This window comes from Drosophila miranda, assembly GCF_003369915.1.
Source record: "Drosophila miranda strain MSH22 chromosome Y unlocalized genomic scaffold, D.miranda_PacBio2.1 Contig_Y2_pilon, whole genome shotgun sequence".
NCBI classification, from domain to species: Eukaryota; Metazoa; Arthropoda; class Insecta; order Diptera; family Drosophilidae; genus Drosophila; species Drosophila miranda.
In genome coordinates, this window is record NW_022881614.1 from 2,886,671 (window position 1) to 2,905,330 (window position 18,660).

The 18,660-nt window shown below is 43.2% G+C and overlaps 2 protein-coding genes, 3 long non-coding RNA genes and 1 pseudogene across 8 annotated transcripts; 3 read left to right on the top strand and 3 right to left on the bottom strand.

The window, feature by feature from the left end:
- Positions 1–1,341: 1,341 nt before the first annotated feature.
- LOC117192660 lies at positions 1,342–2,546 on the top strand. Its single transcript, XM_033397386.1, has 3 exons — positions 1,342–1,511; positions 1,576–2,199; positions 2,258–2,546. Exons 2-3 carry the CDS (start codon positions 2,172–2,174, stop codon positions 2,530–2,532), a joined length of 303 nt encoding a protein of 100 aa, XP_033253277.1. The 5' UTR covers positions 1,342–1,511; positions 1,576–2,171; the 3' UTR covers positions 2,533–2,546.
- On the bottom strand, positions 2,304–3,880 carry LOC117192665. Its single transcript, XR_004474416.1, has 2 exons — positions 3,522–3,880; positions 2,304–3,459 (listed from the first exon to the last, which is right to left on the bottom strand). It is a non-coding gene; the product is annotated as an uncharacterized LOC117192665 (long non-coding RNA).
- A 1,392-nt stretch (positions 3,881–5,272) lies between these two features.
- LOC117192664 lies at positions 5,273–6,442 on the bottom strand. 2 transcript variants are annotated; one of them, XR_004474415.1, is made up of 3 exons: positions 6,108–6,442; positions 5,758–6,045; positions 5,273–5,676 (listed from the first exon to the last, which is right to left on the bottom strand). It is a non-coding gene; the product is annotated as an uncharacterized LOC117192664 (long non-coding RNA). The 2 variants fall into 2 exon arrangements; XR_004474414.1 differs by lacking the exon at positions 6,108–6,442 and having other exon boundaries at positions 5,758–6,099.
- A 1,036-nt stretch (positions 6,443–7,478) lies between these two features.
- LOC117192663 lies at positions 7,479–11,555 on the bottom strand. Of its 3 annotated transcripts, none has more exons than XR_004474412.1 (3): positions 11,242–11,555; positions 8,309–8,596; positions 7,479–8,227 (listed from the first exon to the last, which is right to left on the bottom strand). It is a non-coding gene; the product is annotated as an uncharacterized LOC117192663 (long non-coding RNA). The 3 variants fall into 3 exon arrangements; XR_004474413.1 differs by lacking the exon at positions 11,242–11,555 and adding an exon at positions 8,659–9,005; XR_004474411.1 differs by lacking the exons at positions 7,479–8,227; positions 8,309–8,596 and adding exons at positions 10,028–10,810; positions 10,892–11,179.
- LOC117192661 lies at positions 9,072–10,270 on the top strand. The gene is made up of 3 exons (XM_033397387.1): positions 9,072–9,236; positions 9,301–9,923; positions 9,982–10,270. Exons 2-3 carry the CDS (start codon positions 9,896–9,898, stop codon positions 10,254–10,256), a joined length of 303 nt encoding a protein of 100 aa, XP_033253278.1. The 5' UTR covers positions 9,072–9,236; positions 9,301–9,895; the 3' UTR covers positions 10,257–10,270.
- Positions 11,556–11,641: 86 nt separating the features above from the next.
- Positions 11,642–15,682, top strand: LOC117192646 (annotated as a pseudogene).
- The last annotated feature ends 2,978 nt before the right edge of the window (positions 15,683–18,660 follow it).

Consider the following 18,660-nt stretch of genomic DNA (forward strand, 5'->3'; position numbering starts at 1 on the left):
CTGTTGCTGGTATCGGGCTGTTCGCGCTGCTCATTTGTTGCAAGCTCACAATTTTCATTAATCGCGCTGTTGTGCATATTTAAAATATTGTGTTAAATACAACAGCTCATTATTATGGCGCTATTATTTTTGTGGTGGCTATCAAGACCTTTCCGAATATTCGAAATCTGGCTTTTAAATGCCCAAATGCATTTTCCACCACTCGCCTAGCTTTGGAAAGGTTGTAGTTAAACGTGCGCTATTCCAAAGAGGCGACTGTGGAAAACGGGTAAGGTTTCATCAGCTTTTTAGAAAACCTAAATGCCGAGTCCCCGATAAGCATTACAGGGACGTTTACTCCGCCTATTTCCTTGGCTTTCTCTTGGAGTAATGCCGATGCTTCGATATGTTTTGCAAGGCTTGACTTCTGGTAAATCATCGAGTCATTGCACCTTTCTGCAGAGCCGATATTTACATATGTAAATCTGTATCTAAAAAGAATCGGATTTAAATAATTTAGGACATTAAACCAACTTGCTAAATACATATTTTTGTGCAAGATATTTGCATACCTATAAGTGCTCTGCAAAACTCGTGCAGGATATTACACACACTGTTTGGAGCTACACCGAAAAGCCTGCCAACTGTTCGGTACTCAGAGGACGAGCCCAAAGTGTATAGCGCAATGGCGATGCGCTTTTCCAAAGGAATTGCAGCTCGGCAGTTGGTGTCCTTCTTTCGCAGCACTTCAAGCCGATTCACTAAAATATCAAAGCAGGGCGGCCTCTCCATTCGGAAACTCTCTTTGAAAAACGCCTCGTTGTTTTCTGGTACATCTTTCCCCCAAAATGTCCCGAACCGCTTCTAAAACCATAAAATATGTCCTTGTACTTTAAACTATGGTTGAAGTTAGTAGAAGTACTCACAAACGACCATAATCTTCCTGGCTTTTGTGTTTTTATGGCAGTCATCTGGGTCATCTCATCCTCGTCAATGTTAAAGTCATCATCGTCATCATCATTATTCATTGACAGCAACATTATTAGTTGATGCAAGAAAATATTTTGCTGTTGAACCACAGCCGAAATAATTGCTATATCTTCATCATCCATTATAAGAACCAAGAATTAATAAATCTTCCGCGCAAATTTAATGAACTTGTTATTGTCATCAGCTGTTTTTGACGGATGGTGGATGGTGGCAGTGTGAATCGGAGTTTCACATCTGTCAAAAAATCCCACCATTCCCCCGGGATGGGCTCAGTGTGCAGAGCCTATTAGTCCACCATCCATTTTGGATGTTCCTAAACCGAACGTTTCTATGCGATAGTTAGCCGATGGTTTTCAAATGCAACTCTGAATAATTGTCATTCACAATGGAAAAATGGTATTCACTGCGAAAACGTAAACAATGATTGTGACAAAATTAACAAAAAACAAAAACAAGAACAGAACAGCTCGGAAGGACAGCAGACCAAATTTTTGAAAAACTTATTAATAAAATGGATTTAGTGCCAGAAAACTCCTCCAGTGGTACGTTGAATAGATTTATTTGTTTTTTATTGTTTATAATATATAATATTATTACACAATGCAGCAAACAAGAGAACAACAGCAGGCGGCAGGGTGAAATGGAGTGCCGCGCTTGAGAGCCTGCTGATTGACATATGGAAGGAGAAAATTGAAGATTTGCGCGGACCACGCAAAAATTCACATGTGTAAATTAAGATGTCCGTATGTCCAAGTAGCCTTAGCTGCTTGATGCGGTGGTCCTCGTGCGGGTTCCGTGGTATAGAATCCTTTATGAAGATTATGTTGGAGAGATAACTGTCTCTCTTGTCACTGGCCTTGTGGTACAGTGGTATAGAATTAATAATTCAAAGTGTTTACGGCTGGTTGCCGGAGCAAGGTTTATTAAGAAGCGTTAGCTTTCGTTATAAGAACAGAACTAAAACTAGGAACCACCAGCAAGCTGGGGCATAAGCTGAATCAAAAGTATTTAATTGCCAAAGAATGCAAAGCTACAAAATATATGTACTTAGAGCTACAAAGCTACAGTCGGTAAGCCGACTTGGCATAAGCGATAATGCTGATCTTGCGGCATGTGCAAGATATCAGATTACCGCCGGTTGACCGTCACATTCAGGGCGCTGAACTGAAGTTAGCTGATTTGGCATCTTGAGTGCAAACAACATGGAGCAGAGCACATTGGACAACGATAGTAAGTTTTATTAATTTATTGCAAAAAAAATATATTTCATTTAAGGTGTTCATTGCAGATCCTGATGAGTACTTTTCGGATATTATTGAGATGGACCTGGACGGATCTTGTAGCTCCAGCACCTTGTCTGGGCGTCCGCCAAAGAAAAAGAAAAAGACCGAAATTTCGTGGCTGGCAGAGATCGCCCAGGAGCGTCTCGAACAACAAAAGGACCACCACAGAAAGAAGGAGGAGCACGACGTTAGGCAGGAGAAGATGGTGCAGGACTTGATCAGCACCCAAACAAAATTCCAGAACGACTTATTAGAAGTTTTAAAAAATAAAAATAAATAAGTTTTTAATTTTCATTACGGTCTACACAATATTTTGCGATTGCAGATCGTATCTGTTCTGCTGACTGATTAAAGTCAGCAGAACTGTTGCTGGTATCGGGCTGTTCGCGCTGCTCATTTGTTGCAAGCTCCCAATTTTCATTAATCGCGCTGTTGTGCATATTTAATATATTGTGTAAAATACAACAGCTCATTATTATGGCGCTATTATTTTTGTGGTGGCTATCAAGACCTTTTCCGAATATTCGAAATCTGGCTTTTAAATGCCCAAATGCATTTTCCACCACTGGCCTAGCTTTGGAAAGGTTGTAGTTAAACGTGCGCTATTCCAAAGAGGCGAATGTGGAAAACGGGGAAGGTTTCATCAGCTTTTTAGAAAACCTAAATGCCGAGTCCCCCCCCGATAAGCATTACAGGGACGTTTACTCCGCTTATTTCCTTGGCTTTCTCTTGGAGTATTGCCGATGCTTCGATATGTTTTGCAAGGCTTGACTTCTGGTATATCATCGAGTCATTGCACCTTCCTGCAGAGCCGATATTTACATATGTAAATCTGTATCTAAAAAGAATCGGATTTAAATAATTTAGGACATTAAACCAACTTGCTAAATACATATTTTTGTGCAAGATATTTGCATACGTATAAGTGCTCTGCAAAACTCGTGCAGGATATTACACACACTGTTTGGCGCTACACCGAAAAGCCTGCCAACTGTTCGGTACTCAGAGGACGAGCCCAAAGTGTATAGCGCAATGGCGATGCGCTTTTCCAAAGGAATTGCAGCTCGGCAGTTGGTGTCCTTCTTTCGCAGCACTTCAAGCCGATTCACTAAAATATCAAAGCAGGGCCTCTCCATTCGGAAACTCTCTTTGAAAAACGCCTCGTTGTTTTCTGGTACATCTTTCTCCAAAATGTCCCGAACCGCTTCTAAAACCATAAAATATGTCCTTGTACTTTAAACTATGGTTGAAGTTAGTAGAAGTACTCACAAACGACTATAATCTTCCTGGCTTTTGTGTTTTTATGGCAGTCATCTGGGTCATCTCATCCTCGTCAATGTTGAAGTCATCATCGTCATCATCATTATTCATTGACAGCAACATTATTAGTTGGTGCAAGAAAATATTTTGCTGTTGAACCACAGCCGAAATAATTGCTATATCTTCATCATCCATTATAAGAACCAAGAATTAATAAATCTTCCGCGCAAATTTAATGAACTTGTTATTGGCATCAGCTGTTTTTGACGGATGGTGGATGGTGGCAGTGTGAATCGGAGTTTCACATCTGTCAAAAAATCCCACCATTCCCCCGGGATGGGCTCAGTGTGCAGAGCCTATAAACCGCACGTTTCTATGCGATAGTTAGCCGATGGTTTTCAAACGCAACTCTGAATAATTGTCATTCACAATGGAAAAATGGTATTCACTGCGAAAACGTAAACAATGATTGTGACAAAATTAACAAAAAAAAAAAAAACAACTACAGAACAGCTCGGAAGGACAGCAGACCAAAGTTTTGAAAAACTTATTAATAAAATGGATTTAGTGCCAGAAAACTCCTCCAGTGGTACGTTGAATAGATATATTTGTTTTTTATTGTTTATAATATATAATATTATTACACAATGCAGCAAACAAGAGAACAACAGCAGGCGGCAGGGTGAAATGGAGTGCCGCGCTTGAGAGCCTGCTGATTGACATATGGAAGGAGAAAATTGAAGATTTGCGCGGACCACGCAAAAATTCACATGTGTAAATTAAGTTGTCCGTATGTCCAAGTAGCCTTAGCTGCTTGATGCGGTGGTCCTCGTGCGGGTTCCGTGGTATAGAATCCTTTATGAAGATTATGTTGGAGAGATAACTGTCTCTCTTATCACTGGCCTTGTGGTACAGTGGTATAGAATTAATAATTCAAAGTGTTTACGGCTGGTTGCCGGAGCAAGGTTTATTAAGAAGCGTTAGCTTTCGTTATAAGAACAGAACTAAAACTAGGAGCCACCAGCAAGCTGCGGCATAAGCTGAATCAAAAGTATTTAATTGCCAAAGAATGCAAAGCTACAAAATATATGTACTTAGAGCTACAAAGCTACAGTCGGTAAGCCGACTTGGCATAAGCGATAATGCTGATCTTGCGGCATGTGCAAGATATCAGATTACCGCCGGTTGACCGTCACATTCAGGGCGCTGAACTGAAGTTAGCTGATTTGGCATCATGAGTGCAAACAACATGGAGCAGAGCACATTGGACAACGATAGTAAGTTTTATTAATTTATTGCAAAAAAAATATATTTCATTTAAGGTGTTCATTGCAGATCCTGATGAGTACTTTTCGGATATTATTGAGATGGACCTGGACGGATCTTGTAGCTCCAGCACCTTGTCTGGGCGTCCGCCAAAGAAAAAGAAAAAGACCGAAATTTCGTGGCTGGCAGAGATAGCCCAGAATCGTCTCGAACAACAAAAGGACCACCACAGAAAGAAGGAGGAGCACGACGTTAGGCAGGAGAAGATGGTGCAGGACTTGATCAGCACCCAAACAAAATTCCAGAACGACTTATTAGAAGTTTTAAAAAATAAAAATAAATAAGTTTTTAATTTTCATTACGGTCTACACAATATTTTGCAATTGCAGATCATATCTGTTCTGCTGACTGATTAAAGTCAGCAGAACTGTTGCTGGTATCGGGCTGTTCGCGCTGCTCATTTGTTGCAAGCTCCCAATTTTCATTAATCGCGCTGTTGTGCATATTTAATATATTGTGTAAAATACAACAGCTCATTATTATGGCGCTATTATTTTTGTGGTGGCTATCAAGACCTTTTCCGAATATTCGAAATCTGGCTTTTAAATGCCCAAATGCATTTTCCACCACTGGCCTAGCTTTGGAAAGGTTGTAGTTAAACGTGCGCTATTCCAAAGAGGCGACTGTGGAAAACGGGTAAGGTTTCATCAGCTTTTTAGAAAACCTAAATGCCGAGTCCCCGATAAGCATTACAGGGACGTTTACTCCGCTTATTTCCTTAGCTTTCTCTTGGAGTAATGCCGATGCTTCGATATGTTTTGCAAGGCTTGACTTCTGGTATATCATCGAGTCATTGCACCTTCCTGCAGAGCCGATATTTACATATGTAAATCTGTATCTAAAAAGAATCGGATTTAAATAATTTAGGACATTAAACCAACTTGCTAAATACATATTTTTGTGCAAGATATTTGCATACCTATAAGTGCTCTGCAAAACTCGTGCAGGATATTACACACACTGTTTGGAGCTACACCGAAAAGCCTGCCAACTGTTCGGTACTGAGAGGACGAGCCCAAAGTGTATAGCGCAATGGCGATGCGCTTTTCCAAAGGAATTGCAGCTCGGCAGTTGGTGTCCTTCTTTCGCAGCACTTCAAGCCGATTCACTAAAATATCAAAGCAGGGCCTCTCCATTCGGAAACTCTCTTTGAAAAACGCCTCGTTGTTTTCTGGTACATCTTTCTCCAAAATGTCCCGAACCGCTTCTAAAACCATAAAATATGTCCTTGTACTTTAAACTATGGTTGAAGTTAGTAGAAGTACTCACAAACGACTATAATCTTCCTGGCTTTTGTGTTTTTATGGCAGTCATCTGGGTCATCTCATCCTCGTCAATGTTAAAGTCATCATCGTCATCATCATTATTCATTGACAGCAACATTATTAGTTGGTGCAAGAAAATATTTTGCTGTTGAACCACAGCCGAAATAATTGCTATATCTTCATCATCCATTATAAGAACCAAGAATTAATAAATCTTCCGCGCAAATTTAATGAACTTGTTATTGGCATCAGCTGTTTTTGACGGATGGTGGATGGTGGCAGTGTGAATCGGAGTTTCACATCTGTCAAAAAATCCCACCATTCCCCCGGTATGGGCTCAGTGTGCAGAGCCTATAAACCGCACGTTTCTATGCGATAGTTAGCCGATGGTTTTCAAACGCAACTCTGAATAATTGTCATTCACAATGGAAAAATGGTATTCACTGCGAAAACGTAAACAATGATTGTGACAAAATTAACAAAAAAAAAAAAACAACTACAGAACAGCTCGGAAGGACAGCAGACCAAAGTTTTGAAAAACTTATTAATAAAATGGATTTAGTGCCAGAAAACTCCTCCAGTGGTACGTTGAATAGATATATTTGTTTTTTATTGTTTATAATATATAATATTATTACACAATGCAGCAAACAAGAGAACAACAGCAGGCGGCAGGGTGAAATGGAGTGCCGCGCCTGAGAGCCTGCTGATTGACATATGGAAGGAGAGAGTGGAAGATTTGCGCGGACCACGCAAAAATTCACATGTGTAAATTAAGTTGTCCGTATGTCCAAGTAGCCTTAGCTGCTTGATGCGGTGGTCCTCGTGCGGGTTCCGTGGTATAGAATCCTTTATGAAGATTATGTTGGAGAGATAACTGTCTCTCTTATCACTGGCCTTGTGGTACAGTGGTATAGAATTAATAATTCAAAGTGTTTACGGCTGGTTGCCGGAGCAAGGTTTATTAAGAAGCGTTAGCTTTCGTTATAAGAACAGAACTAAAACTAGGAGCCACCAGCAAGCTGGGGCATAAGCTGAATCAAAAGTATTTAATTGCCAAAGAATGCAAAGCTACAAAATATTTGTACTTAGAGCTACAAAGCTACAGTCGGTAAGCCGACTTGTCATAAGCGATAATGCTGATCTTGCGGCATGTGCAAGATATCAGATTACCGCCGGTTGACCGTAACATTCAGGGCGCTGAACTGAAGTTCGCTGATTTGGCATTTTGAGTGCAAACAACATGGAGCAGAGCACATTGGACAACGACAGTAAGTTTTATTAATTTATTGCTAAAAAATTATATTTCATTTAAGGTGTTCATTGCAGATCCTGATGAGTACTTTCCGGATATTATTGAGATGGACCTGGACGGATCTTGTAGCTCCAGCACCTTGTCTGGGCGTCCGCCAAAGAAAAAGAAAAAGACCGAAATTTCGTGTCTGGCAGAGATCGCCCAGGAGCGTCTCGAACAACAAAAGGACCACCACAGAAAGAAGGAGGAGCACGATGTTAAATTCCAAAATTCCAGAACGACTTATTAGAAGTTTTAAAAAATAAAAATAAATAAAATTTTAATTTTCATTACGGTCTACACAATATTTTGCGATTGCAGATCGTATCTGTTCTGCTGACTGATTAAAGTCAGCAGAACTGTTGCTGGTATCGGGCTGTTCGCGCTGCTCATTTGTTGCAAGCTCCCAATTTTCATTAATCGCGCTGTTGTGCATATTTAATATATTGTGTAAAATACAACAGCTCATTATTATGGCGCTATTATTTTTGTGGTGGCTATCAAGACCTTTTCCGAATATTCGAAATCTGGCTTTTAAATGCCCAAATGCATTTTCCACCACTGGCCTAGCTTTGGAAAGGTTGTAGTTAACCGTGCGCTATTCCAAAGAGGCGACTGTGGAAAACGGGTAAGGTTTCATCAGCTTTTTAGAAAACCTAAATGCCGAGTCCCCGATAAGCATTACAGGGACGTTTACTCCGCTTATTTCCTTAGCTTTCTCTTGGAGTAATGCCGATGCTTCGATATGTTTTGCAAGGCTTGACTTCTGGTATATCATCGAGTCATTGCACCTTCCTGCAGAGCCGATATTTACATATGTAAATCTGTATCTAAAAAGAATCGGATTTAAATAATTTAGGACATTAAACCAACTTGCTAAATACATATTTTTGTGCAAGATATTTGCATACCTATAAGTGCTCTGCAAAACTCGTGCAGGATATTACACACACTGTTTGGAGCTACACCGAAAAGCCTGCCAACTGTTCGGTACTGAGAGGACGAGCCCAAAGTGTATAGCGCAATGGCGATGCGCTTTTCCAAAGGAATTGCAGCTCGGCAGTTGGTGTCCTTCTTTCGCAGTACTTCAAGCCGATTCACTAAAATATCAAAGCAGGGCCTCTCCATTCGGAAACTCTCTTTGAAAAACGCCTCGTTGTTTTCTGGTACATCTTTCTCCAAAATGTCCCGAACCGCTTCTAAAACCATAAAATATGTCCTTGTACTTTAAACTATGGTTGAAGTTAGTAGAAGTACTCACAAACGACTATAATCTTCCTGGCTTTTGTGTTTTTATGGCAGTCATCTGGGTCATCTCATCCTCGTCAATGTTAAAGTCATCATCGTCATCATCATTATTCATTGACAGCAACATTATTAGTTGGTGCAAGAAAATATTTTGCTGTTGAACCACAGCCGAAATAATTGCTATATCTTCATCATCCATTATAAGAAACAAGAATTAATAAATCTTCCGCGCAAATTTAATGAACTTGTTATTGGCATCAGCTGTTTTTGACGGATGGTGGATGGTGGCAGTGTGAATCGGAGTTTCACATCTGTCAAAAAATCCCACCATTCCCCCGGGATGGGCTCAGTGTGCAGAGCCTATAAACCGCACGTTTCTATGCGATAGTTAGCCGATGGTTTTCAAACGCAACTCTGAATAATTGTCATTCACAATGGAAAAATGGTATTCACTGCGAAAACGTAAACAATGATTGTGACAAAATTAACAAAAAAAAAAAACAACTACAGAACAGCTCGGAAGGACAGCAGACCAAAGTTTTGAAAAACTTATTAATAAAATGGATTTAGTGCCAGAAAACTCCTCCAGTGGTACGTTGAATAGATATATTTGTTTTTTATTGTTTATAATATATAATATTATTACACAATGCAGCAAACAAGAGAACAACAGCAGGCGCAGGGTGAAATGGAGTGCCGCGCTTAAGAGCCTGCTGATTGACATATGGAAGGAGAAAATTGAAGATTTGCGCGGACCACGCAAAAATTCACATGTGTAAATTAAGTTGTCCGTATGTCCAAGTAGCCTTAGCTGCTTGATGCGGTGGTCCTCGTGCGGGTTCCGTGGTATAGAATCCTTTATGAAGATTATGTTGGAGAGATAACTGTCTCTCTTATCACTGGCCTTGTGGTACAGTGGTATAGAATTAATAATTCAAAGTGTTTACGGCTGGTTGCCGGAGCAAGGTTTATTAAGAAGCGTTAGCTTTCGTTATAAGAACAGAACTAAAACTAGGAGCCACCAGCAAGCTGTGGCATAAGCTGAATCAAAAGTATTTAATTGCCAAAGAATGCAAAGCTACAAAATATATGTACTTAGAGCTACAAAGCTACAGTCGGTAAGCCGACTTGGCATAAGCGATAATGCTGATCTTGCGGCATGTGCAAGATATCAGATTACCGCCGGTTGACCGTCACATTCAGGGCGCTGAACTGAAGTTAGCTGATTTGGCATCTTGAGTGCAAACAACATGGAGCAGAGCACATTGGACAACGATAGTAAGTTTTATTAATTTATTGCAAAAAAAATATATTTCATTTAAGGTGTTCATTGCAGATCCTGATGAGTACTTTTCGGATATTATTGAGATGGACCTGGACGGATCTTGTAGCTCCAGCACCTTGTCTGGGCGTCCGCCAAAGAAAAAGAAAAAGACCGAAATTTCGTGGCTGGCAGAGATCGCCCAGGAGCGTCTCGAACAACAAAAGGACCACCACAGAAAGAAGGAGGAGCACGACGTTAGGCAGGAGAAGATGGTGCAGGACTTGATCAGCACCCAAACAAAATTCCAGAACGACTTATTAGAAGTTTTAAAAAATAAAAATAAATAAGTTTTTAATTTTCATTACGGTCTACACAATATTTTGCGATTGCAGATCGTATCTGTTCTGCTGACTGATTAAAGTCAGCAGAACTGTTGCTGGTATCGGGCTGTTCGCGCTGCTCATTTGTTGCAAGCTCCCAATTTTCATTAATCGCGCTGTTGTGCATATTTAATATATTGTGTAAAATACAACAGCTCATTATTATGGCGCTATTATTTTTTTGGTGGCTATCAAGACCTTTTCCGAATATTCGAAATCTGGCTTTTAAATGCCCAAATGCATTTTCCACCACTGGCCTAGCTTTGGAAAGGTTGTAGTTAAACGTGCGCTATTCCAAAGAGGCGAATGTGGAAAACGGGGAAGGTTTCATCAGCTTTTTAGAAAACCTAAATGCCGAGTCCCCGATAAGCATTACAGGGACGTTTACTCCGCTTATTTCCTTGGCTTTCTCTTGGAGTATTGCCGATGCTTCGATATGTTTTGCAAGGCTTGACTTCTGGTATATCATCGAGTCATTGCACCTTCCTGCAGAGCCGATATTTACATATGTAAATCTGTATCTAAAAAGAATCGGATTTAAATAATTTAGGACATTAAACCAACTTGCTTAATACATATTTTTGTGCAAGATATTTGCATACCTATAAGTGCTCTGCAAAACTCGTGCAGGATATTACACACACTGTTTGGAGCTACACCGAAAAGCCTGCCAACTGTTCGGTACTCAGAGGACGAGCCAAAGTGTATAGCGCAATGGCGATGCGCTTTTCCAAAGGAATTGCAGCTCGGCAGTTGGTGTCCTTCTTTCGCAGTACTTCAAGCCGATTCACTAAAATATCAAAGCAGGGCCTCTCCATTCGGAAACTCTCTTTGAAAAACGCCTCGTTGTTTTCTGGTACATCTTTCTCCCAAAATATCCCGAACCGCTTCTAAAACCATAAAATATGTCCTTGTACTTTAAACTATAGTTGAAGTTAGTAGAAGTACTCACAAACGACCATAATCTTCCTGGCTTTTGTGTTTTTATGGCAGTCATCTGGGTCATCTCATCCTCGTCAATGTTAAAGTCATCATCGTCATCATCATTATTCATTGACAGCAACATTATTAGTTGGTGCAAGAAAATATTTTGCTGTTGAACCACAGCCGAAATAATTGCTATATCTTCATCATCCATTATAAGAACCAAGAATTAATAAGTCTTCCGCGCAAATTTAATGAACTTGTTATTGGCATCAGCTGTTTTTGACGGATGGTGGATGGTGGATGGTGGCAGTGTGAATCGGAGTTTCACATCTGTCAAAAAATCCCACCATTCCCCCGGGATGGGCTCAGTGTGCAGAGCCTATAAAGAGAACGAGACCAGCTGCTGGCAACAACAATAACAACAACAACAGAAACTTAATAGAAACAAGACGGAACAACTTCAATATTAAACCAAGACAAGTGCAGCGTCATGTTTGGATTCGATGGCGAGTTCCGTCGTCGTCCGGTGCAAAGTCTTGGTGGCGCTTCGCATACACACGACCGGGAGACTGTGATACGGAAAGCAGCCGAGGAGCGACAGAAACGCAATGAGCTGCGCCAGAAGGCCAACGGCGCGGTGTTGCTGCAGTCCTATGCCCGTTCTTTCATTCATCGCCAGCGTCTCAAAAGGGCGGAGCGTGAGGCCTTTGACATATACCTCCAGATTCATCGCCACCGCCTGACGGAGGATGAGAGTCTGAATTTTCTGTTGCGTCGCCTCAACTTCTTCTACAGCAGTCGCGAAGCCAAGGACGGCGAACGTTTGGTATGACTCGTAAAACTGTCAATTATATATTCCACTCGCTAGCCGGCTTATGCTTTGCTTTTCCAGATTGAAGTCTGTCAACAAATCCTGCGTAGCCCTGGCCGCCTATTGCAGCATTCAGCCTCGGATCCGATATGGCTGTTTCGTGTATGCAAGCTCCTAGACGCTTGCCTGCTCCAGCTGACGCTCTCCCAGGCTCCCCAGGCCATTCCCCTGCGAATGCTGGAAACCTTCACAACCGTCACCTCCGTGGAACGCTATGTGAACGATGAGACATTGCTGTTCAAATATTTGGAGCGTGTGTTTGGGTTCCTAATCGCACGCAACTATTTCCATCGCTTGCGCAGGCTGCTGGATGAAAAATGCCCGCCGCTGGATGGGGAAACGCTGTATGCCCCCAGTCCGCAGGCCGATGCCCTACTCCATTTGCTGCTGCGTGTGTTGGCAGTGGCCAAACGAGCCTGTAATGGGGGCCAAGTATTGCCCGTGTCATTGCTCGTGTGCCAGAATTTCATAAAGGATATCCTGGCCACGCCCCACACGGATGCCATACGTTGTTTCGTACTCCCCTGCCTGGCAGAATATCCAGAGTTCCCATTCGATCTGCTGATGCGCTCGCTCATCGATCTCCTGGAAACAGCAGCGGTGACTGCGACATCGGAGTCAGATAGTGCGTCCAGTCGGCGCAGCTTCTTGTTCCATGGAGCAGACACGGGCAGCGGCGGCGCTAAGCAAACCGTGGCCCAACCAATGGATGCCTTGTTTACCTCATTCTTACTTAACTCTCTCTTGGTGCTCGACCGCAGGCAGCTGGGTAGGTCGCTACAAAAATATTGTATTTGAGTACCCGGATCAAATATCCATCATAAATTGTCTTGTGTCTGCAGCCACATTGCTGCAGAGTTCACTGCTCACTGTATACGTGCGAATCATAGCCGAAATGATGCCCAACATTCTGCTCCTTCCCAAGTCCACTCTACGAACGCATGCCAATGCCCCGCATCGGCATGTGGACAGCGACAATGAATCGGATGAGGAGGAAGAGGAGGACCAGCCAGTCGCTCACACACTGGACTACGATATGGAGCAGACGCACGAGCGCGGAACTAAGCAGCAAGGAGCGTGACTGTCTGCTGGAGTCTATAGCCACACTGAACGAAACGGAGCGCGTGGATTTTATTGTCCAGCAGCTGGATCCTCACATTGAGCACAGCCAACTGATCTACGCCCTCTGCGAGATCTGCCACAACCTAATGATCTACAACAAACACGCAGTCTTCGAATATAAGTGAGAATATGGTCAATAATGAGCATTCAGTTAAGTAAACTTTTGCCCTTGCAGGCTGCTCTACACTCTGGCCTTCACTCCGAAGTTTATACGCGCCGTATGGTTCAAGCTGGCCGCCGAATCCACACAGCTCGGTTTCTCAGCACCGCTTACCCTCATTTCCAAGGGGGTTGTGCGTAAGTGCTCTTTAAAATGAAAGACAGCTTCTTTGGTTCCATTACAAATTGCCATTTCTTTCGCATTTCCACAGCGAAGCAGCAAGGAGTGGATCGCACCATTCCACTGTTGGCCACGTTTTGTATGCTCTTTGGACGTCTGCTGCCCACTCTGCACGATGTAGAGTTTGTGGAGAATAAGCTGATGCCGACGACGCACGTTCGACTAATGCCATTCTCTATTGCAGAGATTGTGCAAATGTCGAAGACGCTTAAGGACATTAGTTTGGGCCTCGTGGAGCTGGCCTTTCCAGAAACGCGCAGCAATTTGGCCAACTATTGCAGCGTGTTGGGCACAGAGGCCGATGACAAAAAGCTGCGTCATCAGAAGCAGATCTGGGCCAATCTGCTCAATGTGCTTTGTGCTCAACCAAATACACACGCGTGACCTGCGCATGGGCATCTGTCCGGAGTCGCACTGGACTGTCAGCCGATTGGACCTGCCGCTCGATAGGCCAACCGATCTTCCCCTGACTCATAGCAGCCGTTTGCGCGGCATTCGTCCCTTTCAACCGATCCGGGACTTTACACGCGAAGACTTCGAGAACGGTCCGCCCATGTCCACCAAGCAGATACGCTCAATAAGCATTCTGCGCGAAATACCATTTGTGGTGGCCTTCAGCAAGCGTGTGAGCATTCTTCAAGGTCTGGTGGCAGCCAACAAGATGCGAGTACAGGGCCACTTACAAGCCTTCCTCCAGGGTCCCTCCATTATGATCACTGTCTGGCGGACGCATCTATATGAAGATGCCTACGACAAGCTGCGCCCGGAGAATGGTATGCTCTCCCCTCCTATTCCATAATGTTTGATTTTAATGAAATTATCTTTCTTACAGAGCCGGATCTACGTCCGAAATTCCGCATACAGTTTGTCTCTTCGCTGGGTCTGGATGAGGCGGGAATTGATGGCGGCGGAGTTTTTCGCGAATTCCTATCAGAGCTTATCAAATCTGCATTCGATCCCAATCGGGGTTTTTTCATGTGAGGACATTAGCTATACCCAAGGGGGAAATCCCTTTATTCATTATATTGGCATTACCAGGGTAACCACGGACAACAAGCTTTATCCGAATCCGAATGTGGCAGATCTTTTTGGCGACTTTGAGAAACATTACTATTTCATTGGTCGCATTCTGGGCAAGGCGATATACGAGAATCTGCTCGTGGAGCTGCCGCTGGCCGAGTTCTTCCTGACAAAACTGGCTGGCAAATACTCGGATGTGGACATACATCAGTTGGCCTCGCTGGACCCGGAACTGTATCGCAATCTATTGTACTTGAAGGACTATACGGGGGATGTCAGTGAACTGAATTTGGATTTCACGGTGGCCAGCAGCTCGCTGGGACAGACACAGATTGTCGAGCTGAAGCCGCAGGGCCAGAGCACTCCGGTGACCAACTCAAATCGCATTGATTATATCCAGCTGATAGCCGACTATAAGCTCAATGTCCAGATACGTCGCCACTGCAATGCCTTCCGCAAGGGTCTGTCCAATGTCCTGCCCATCGAATGGCTGAAAATGTTCAGCAACAAGGAGCTGCAAATACTCATCTCTGGTGCTGAGATTCCGATCGATCTGGAGGATCTCAAGAAGCACTGCAAGTACGGCGGCGAATACACGCCGGAGCATCCCTCGATTGTGGCCTTCTGGGAGGCATTAGAGGGCTTCGATGACCTGCAGCGCAGGCAGCTGCTAAAGTTCGTTACCAGCTGTTCTAGGCCACCGTTGTTGGGTTTTAAGGTGTGACCACTAGATGGAATTTCATTTGAACCTGTTTTATCTTATATTAAATATCGTTTGCAGGACCTGGATCCTCCATTCTTCATACAAAATGCTGGAGATATGGAGCGCTTGCCTACGGCCAGCACCTGCACCAATCTGCTGAAGTTGCCGCCATTTAATACTGTGGAACAAATGCGCGAAAAGCTGCTCTATGCCATACAGTCCGGTGTGGGATTCGAGCTCAGCTAATCTGACTCCCACCTATACACCCACAGTACCACTCTCCCTTGAACAGGGTACACATATCCCCATACCCGGAAAACACGACTCCAATCCAAGGGACCCACTAGGCACACTGGTACATAGGCAGGCGATGTAGGCGATGCAGACAGTGCATCTATTCCAGTTCTTCATAGTAAATATATATGTATATGTATAATGACTTACCTAAATACGATGTGTAAAGAATGAAGCTTTTGAGGTCTGTTTAGCAAGGTTTTTCTTTTGATTATTATAACCGATACTCAAAATGAGTATTGGGGTATATTAGATTTGTGGTAAAAGTGGATGTGTGTAACGTCCAGAAGGAATCGTTTCCGACCCCATAAAGTATATATATTCTTGATCAGCATCAATAGCCGAGTCGATTGAGCCATGGCTGTCTGTCCGTCTGTCCGTCTGTCCGTCCGTCCGTCTGTCCGTCTGTCCGTCCCCTTCAGCGCCTAGTGCTCAAAGACTATAAGAGCTAGAGCAACGATGTTTTGGATCCAGACTTCTGTGATATGTCCCTGCTACAAAAATATTTCAAAACTTCGCCCCGCCCACTTCCGCCCCCACAAAGGACGAAAATCTGTGGCATCCACAATTTAAAGATATGAGGAAACCAAAAACGTAGAATTGTAGAGAATGACCATATATTTAAGACTGCGGAATCTGAATTGGATCGTATTATTATTATAGCCAGCATCAAGAAAACAATTTCATTTTTTCTCGCCCTGTCTCTCTCTAACACACACGTAGCATAGGCGGCTTTGCTTAGAGTAAAACATTAGCGCCTAGATCTCAGAGACTACAAAAGCTAGAGCAACCAAATTTGGTATCCACACTCCTAATATATCGGACCGAGACGAGTTTGTTTCAAAATTTCGCCACCCCCCCTTCCTCCAACGCAAAGGACGAAAATCTGGGGATATTCAAAAATCTCAGAGACTATTAAGGCTATAGTAACCAAATTTGGTATTCGCACTCCTGTTAGATCTTACTATAAAACGTGTATCTCAAAATTTCGCCCTACCCCTTTCCGCCCACACAAAGAACTAAACTAGGCTTCGCAGTGCGTCACTTTGAGCGCTGCTGCAGTGACGTTATGTACTCCTCCTTCCACCGGGACCAAAAGAGCTGCTGCAGGTACGAAACGCGCTGCCAGCCGTCCAGGCGATCGAAGTTTAGCTGCGTGACGTCAGGCTCAGCGAACGAAGCAGGAGGGCCACCATTCAAGAAATGCGCTGGAGTTAGAACATCTAGATCGACAGGGCTCTCTGAAATTGAAACTAAAGGTCTTGAATTAATCACTGCCGTGATGTGGCACAACAGCGTCCGCAGCTCGTCAAATCCAAGAACCGAGTTGCCTATCGCACGGTAGAAGTGGTACTTGGCCGTCTTCACTGCAGCCTCCCATAGACCACCAAAATGAGGGGAGCGTGTAATGGGTAACGAGTACTTGGGCGAGATGGTATTACTCGGCTATGACCGGCACGTATTGTTTCCGGCTGCTGGCTCCTCGGCAAGGGGGTGGAGTTGTTTTATTGTCATAGTCCGAGGCCCTTTACTTTCTTTATTTTAAATTTAACGTGCCATACACTTCACCGGACAGAGTTCACTACAAATGACCACATAACACGGACGTATACCTAAAAGACAGACGGACGATCCTCAGCTGTTTCGAGGACCCCTTGCCCACCCTACCTTGGTCATGCCATTCCATACATCTATCTGTCGGCCATGACCCCTTGGTGTGCCGAAACGCGCTACAGGGGCTTGGAAGGGGAGATCATAAGAAGGGTTTAGTTAAACATTATAATGATATTTATTGGAACTAAATTATACATAAAAATACGGAGTATATGTTCCCTCCCATAGGCTACCTGGGCCTGGTTCCCTTGAACTAGGATCAGGTAAGCTTATAAACTAGTATTTGAATAAATGTGCAATGGTAAAGATTAAAATTTAAAGATGTTGATTCTTACGGGCTACGAAACGGTAAGGCAATTTGGTCGGAACACCAATAGACAATTTCTTCCATGCCCAAATGATTGTAATCAAACACCTAGTAAATAAACTCACTTTTACTGCGGATCCACCGTCGAAAGCGCTTTCTGATGGTTGCTGCAAAACTGTGGTTAATATGATATTTGGGTTCGGGTGTATTATTATTGCATTTCGGTTATAAACATGTGGTTTTTTTGTTATTTTTATACCCGATACTCAAAATGAGTATTGGGGTATATTAGATTTGTGGTAAAAGTGCATGTGTGTAACGTCCAGAAGGAATCGTTTCCGACCCCATAAAGTATATATATTCTTGATCAGCATCAATAGCCGAGTCGATTGAGCCCTGTCTGTCTGTCCGTCCGTCCGTCCGTCCCCTTCAGCGCCTAGTGCTCAAAGACTATAAGAGCGATGTTTTGGATCCAGACTTCTGTGATATGTCACTGCTACAAAAATATTTCAAAACTTCGCCCCGCCCACTTCCGCCCCCACAAAGAACGAAAATCTGTGGCATCTACATTTTTAAAGATACGATAAAACCAAAAACGCAGAATCGGTGAGGATGACCATATCTTCTACAGTGCAAAATCTGAACCAGATCGTATAATGATTATAGCCAGAATCAAGAAAACAATTTCATTCTTTCTCGCTCTGTCTCTCTCTAACACACAGGTTTCATGGTCGGTTTTGTCAATTGCAAAATATGAGTTCAAGGATCTCAGAACCTATAAGAGCCAGAGCAACCAAATTTGGTATCCACACTCCTGTGATATCGGACCTTGACCGTTTCGTGTCCAAATTTCGCCACACCCCCTTCCGCCCCCGCAAAGACGAAAATCTGGGGCATCCACAAATCTCAGAGACTATTAAGGCTAGAGTAACCAAATTTGGTATCCGCACTTCTGTTAGATCTCACTATAAAACGTATATCTCAGAATTTCGCCCCACCCTTTTCCGCCCCCACAAAGGACGAAAATCAGTTGCATCCACAATATTGCACATTCGAGAAAACTAAGAACGCAGAATCATAGATAATGACCATATCTATCAGATTGCTGAATCTGGATCAGATCCGATTATTGTTATAGCCAAAAGGATCAAATCAATTTGCACTGGCTACGCA

What these genes read in the sequence shown, in the direction of transcription:
- LOC117192660 (XM_033397386.1), top strand. Translation starts at nt 2,172, where the DNA reads ATGGAGCAGAGCACATTGGACAACGATA. An exon ending in GAGCACATTGGACAACGATA is followed by an intron (nt 2,200 to 2,257) that starts GTAAGTTTTATT and finishes TGTTCATTGCAG; the next exon opens with ATCCTGATGAGTACTTTTCG.
- LOC117192661 (XM_033397387.1), top strand. Translation starts at nt 9,896, where the DNA reads ATGGAGCAGAGCACATTGGACAACGATA. An exon ending in GAGCACATTGGACAACGATA is followed by an intron (nt 9,924 to 9,981) that starts GTAAGTTTTATT and finishes TGTTCATTGCAG; the next exon opens with ATCCTGATGAGTACTTTTCG.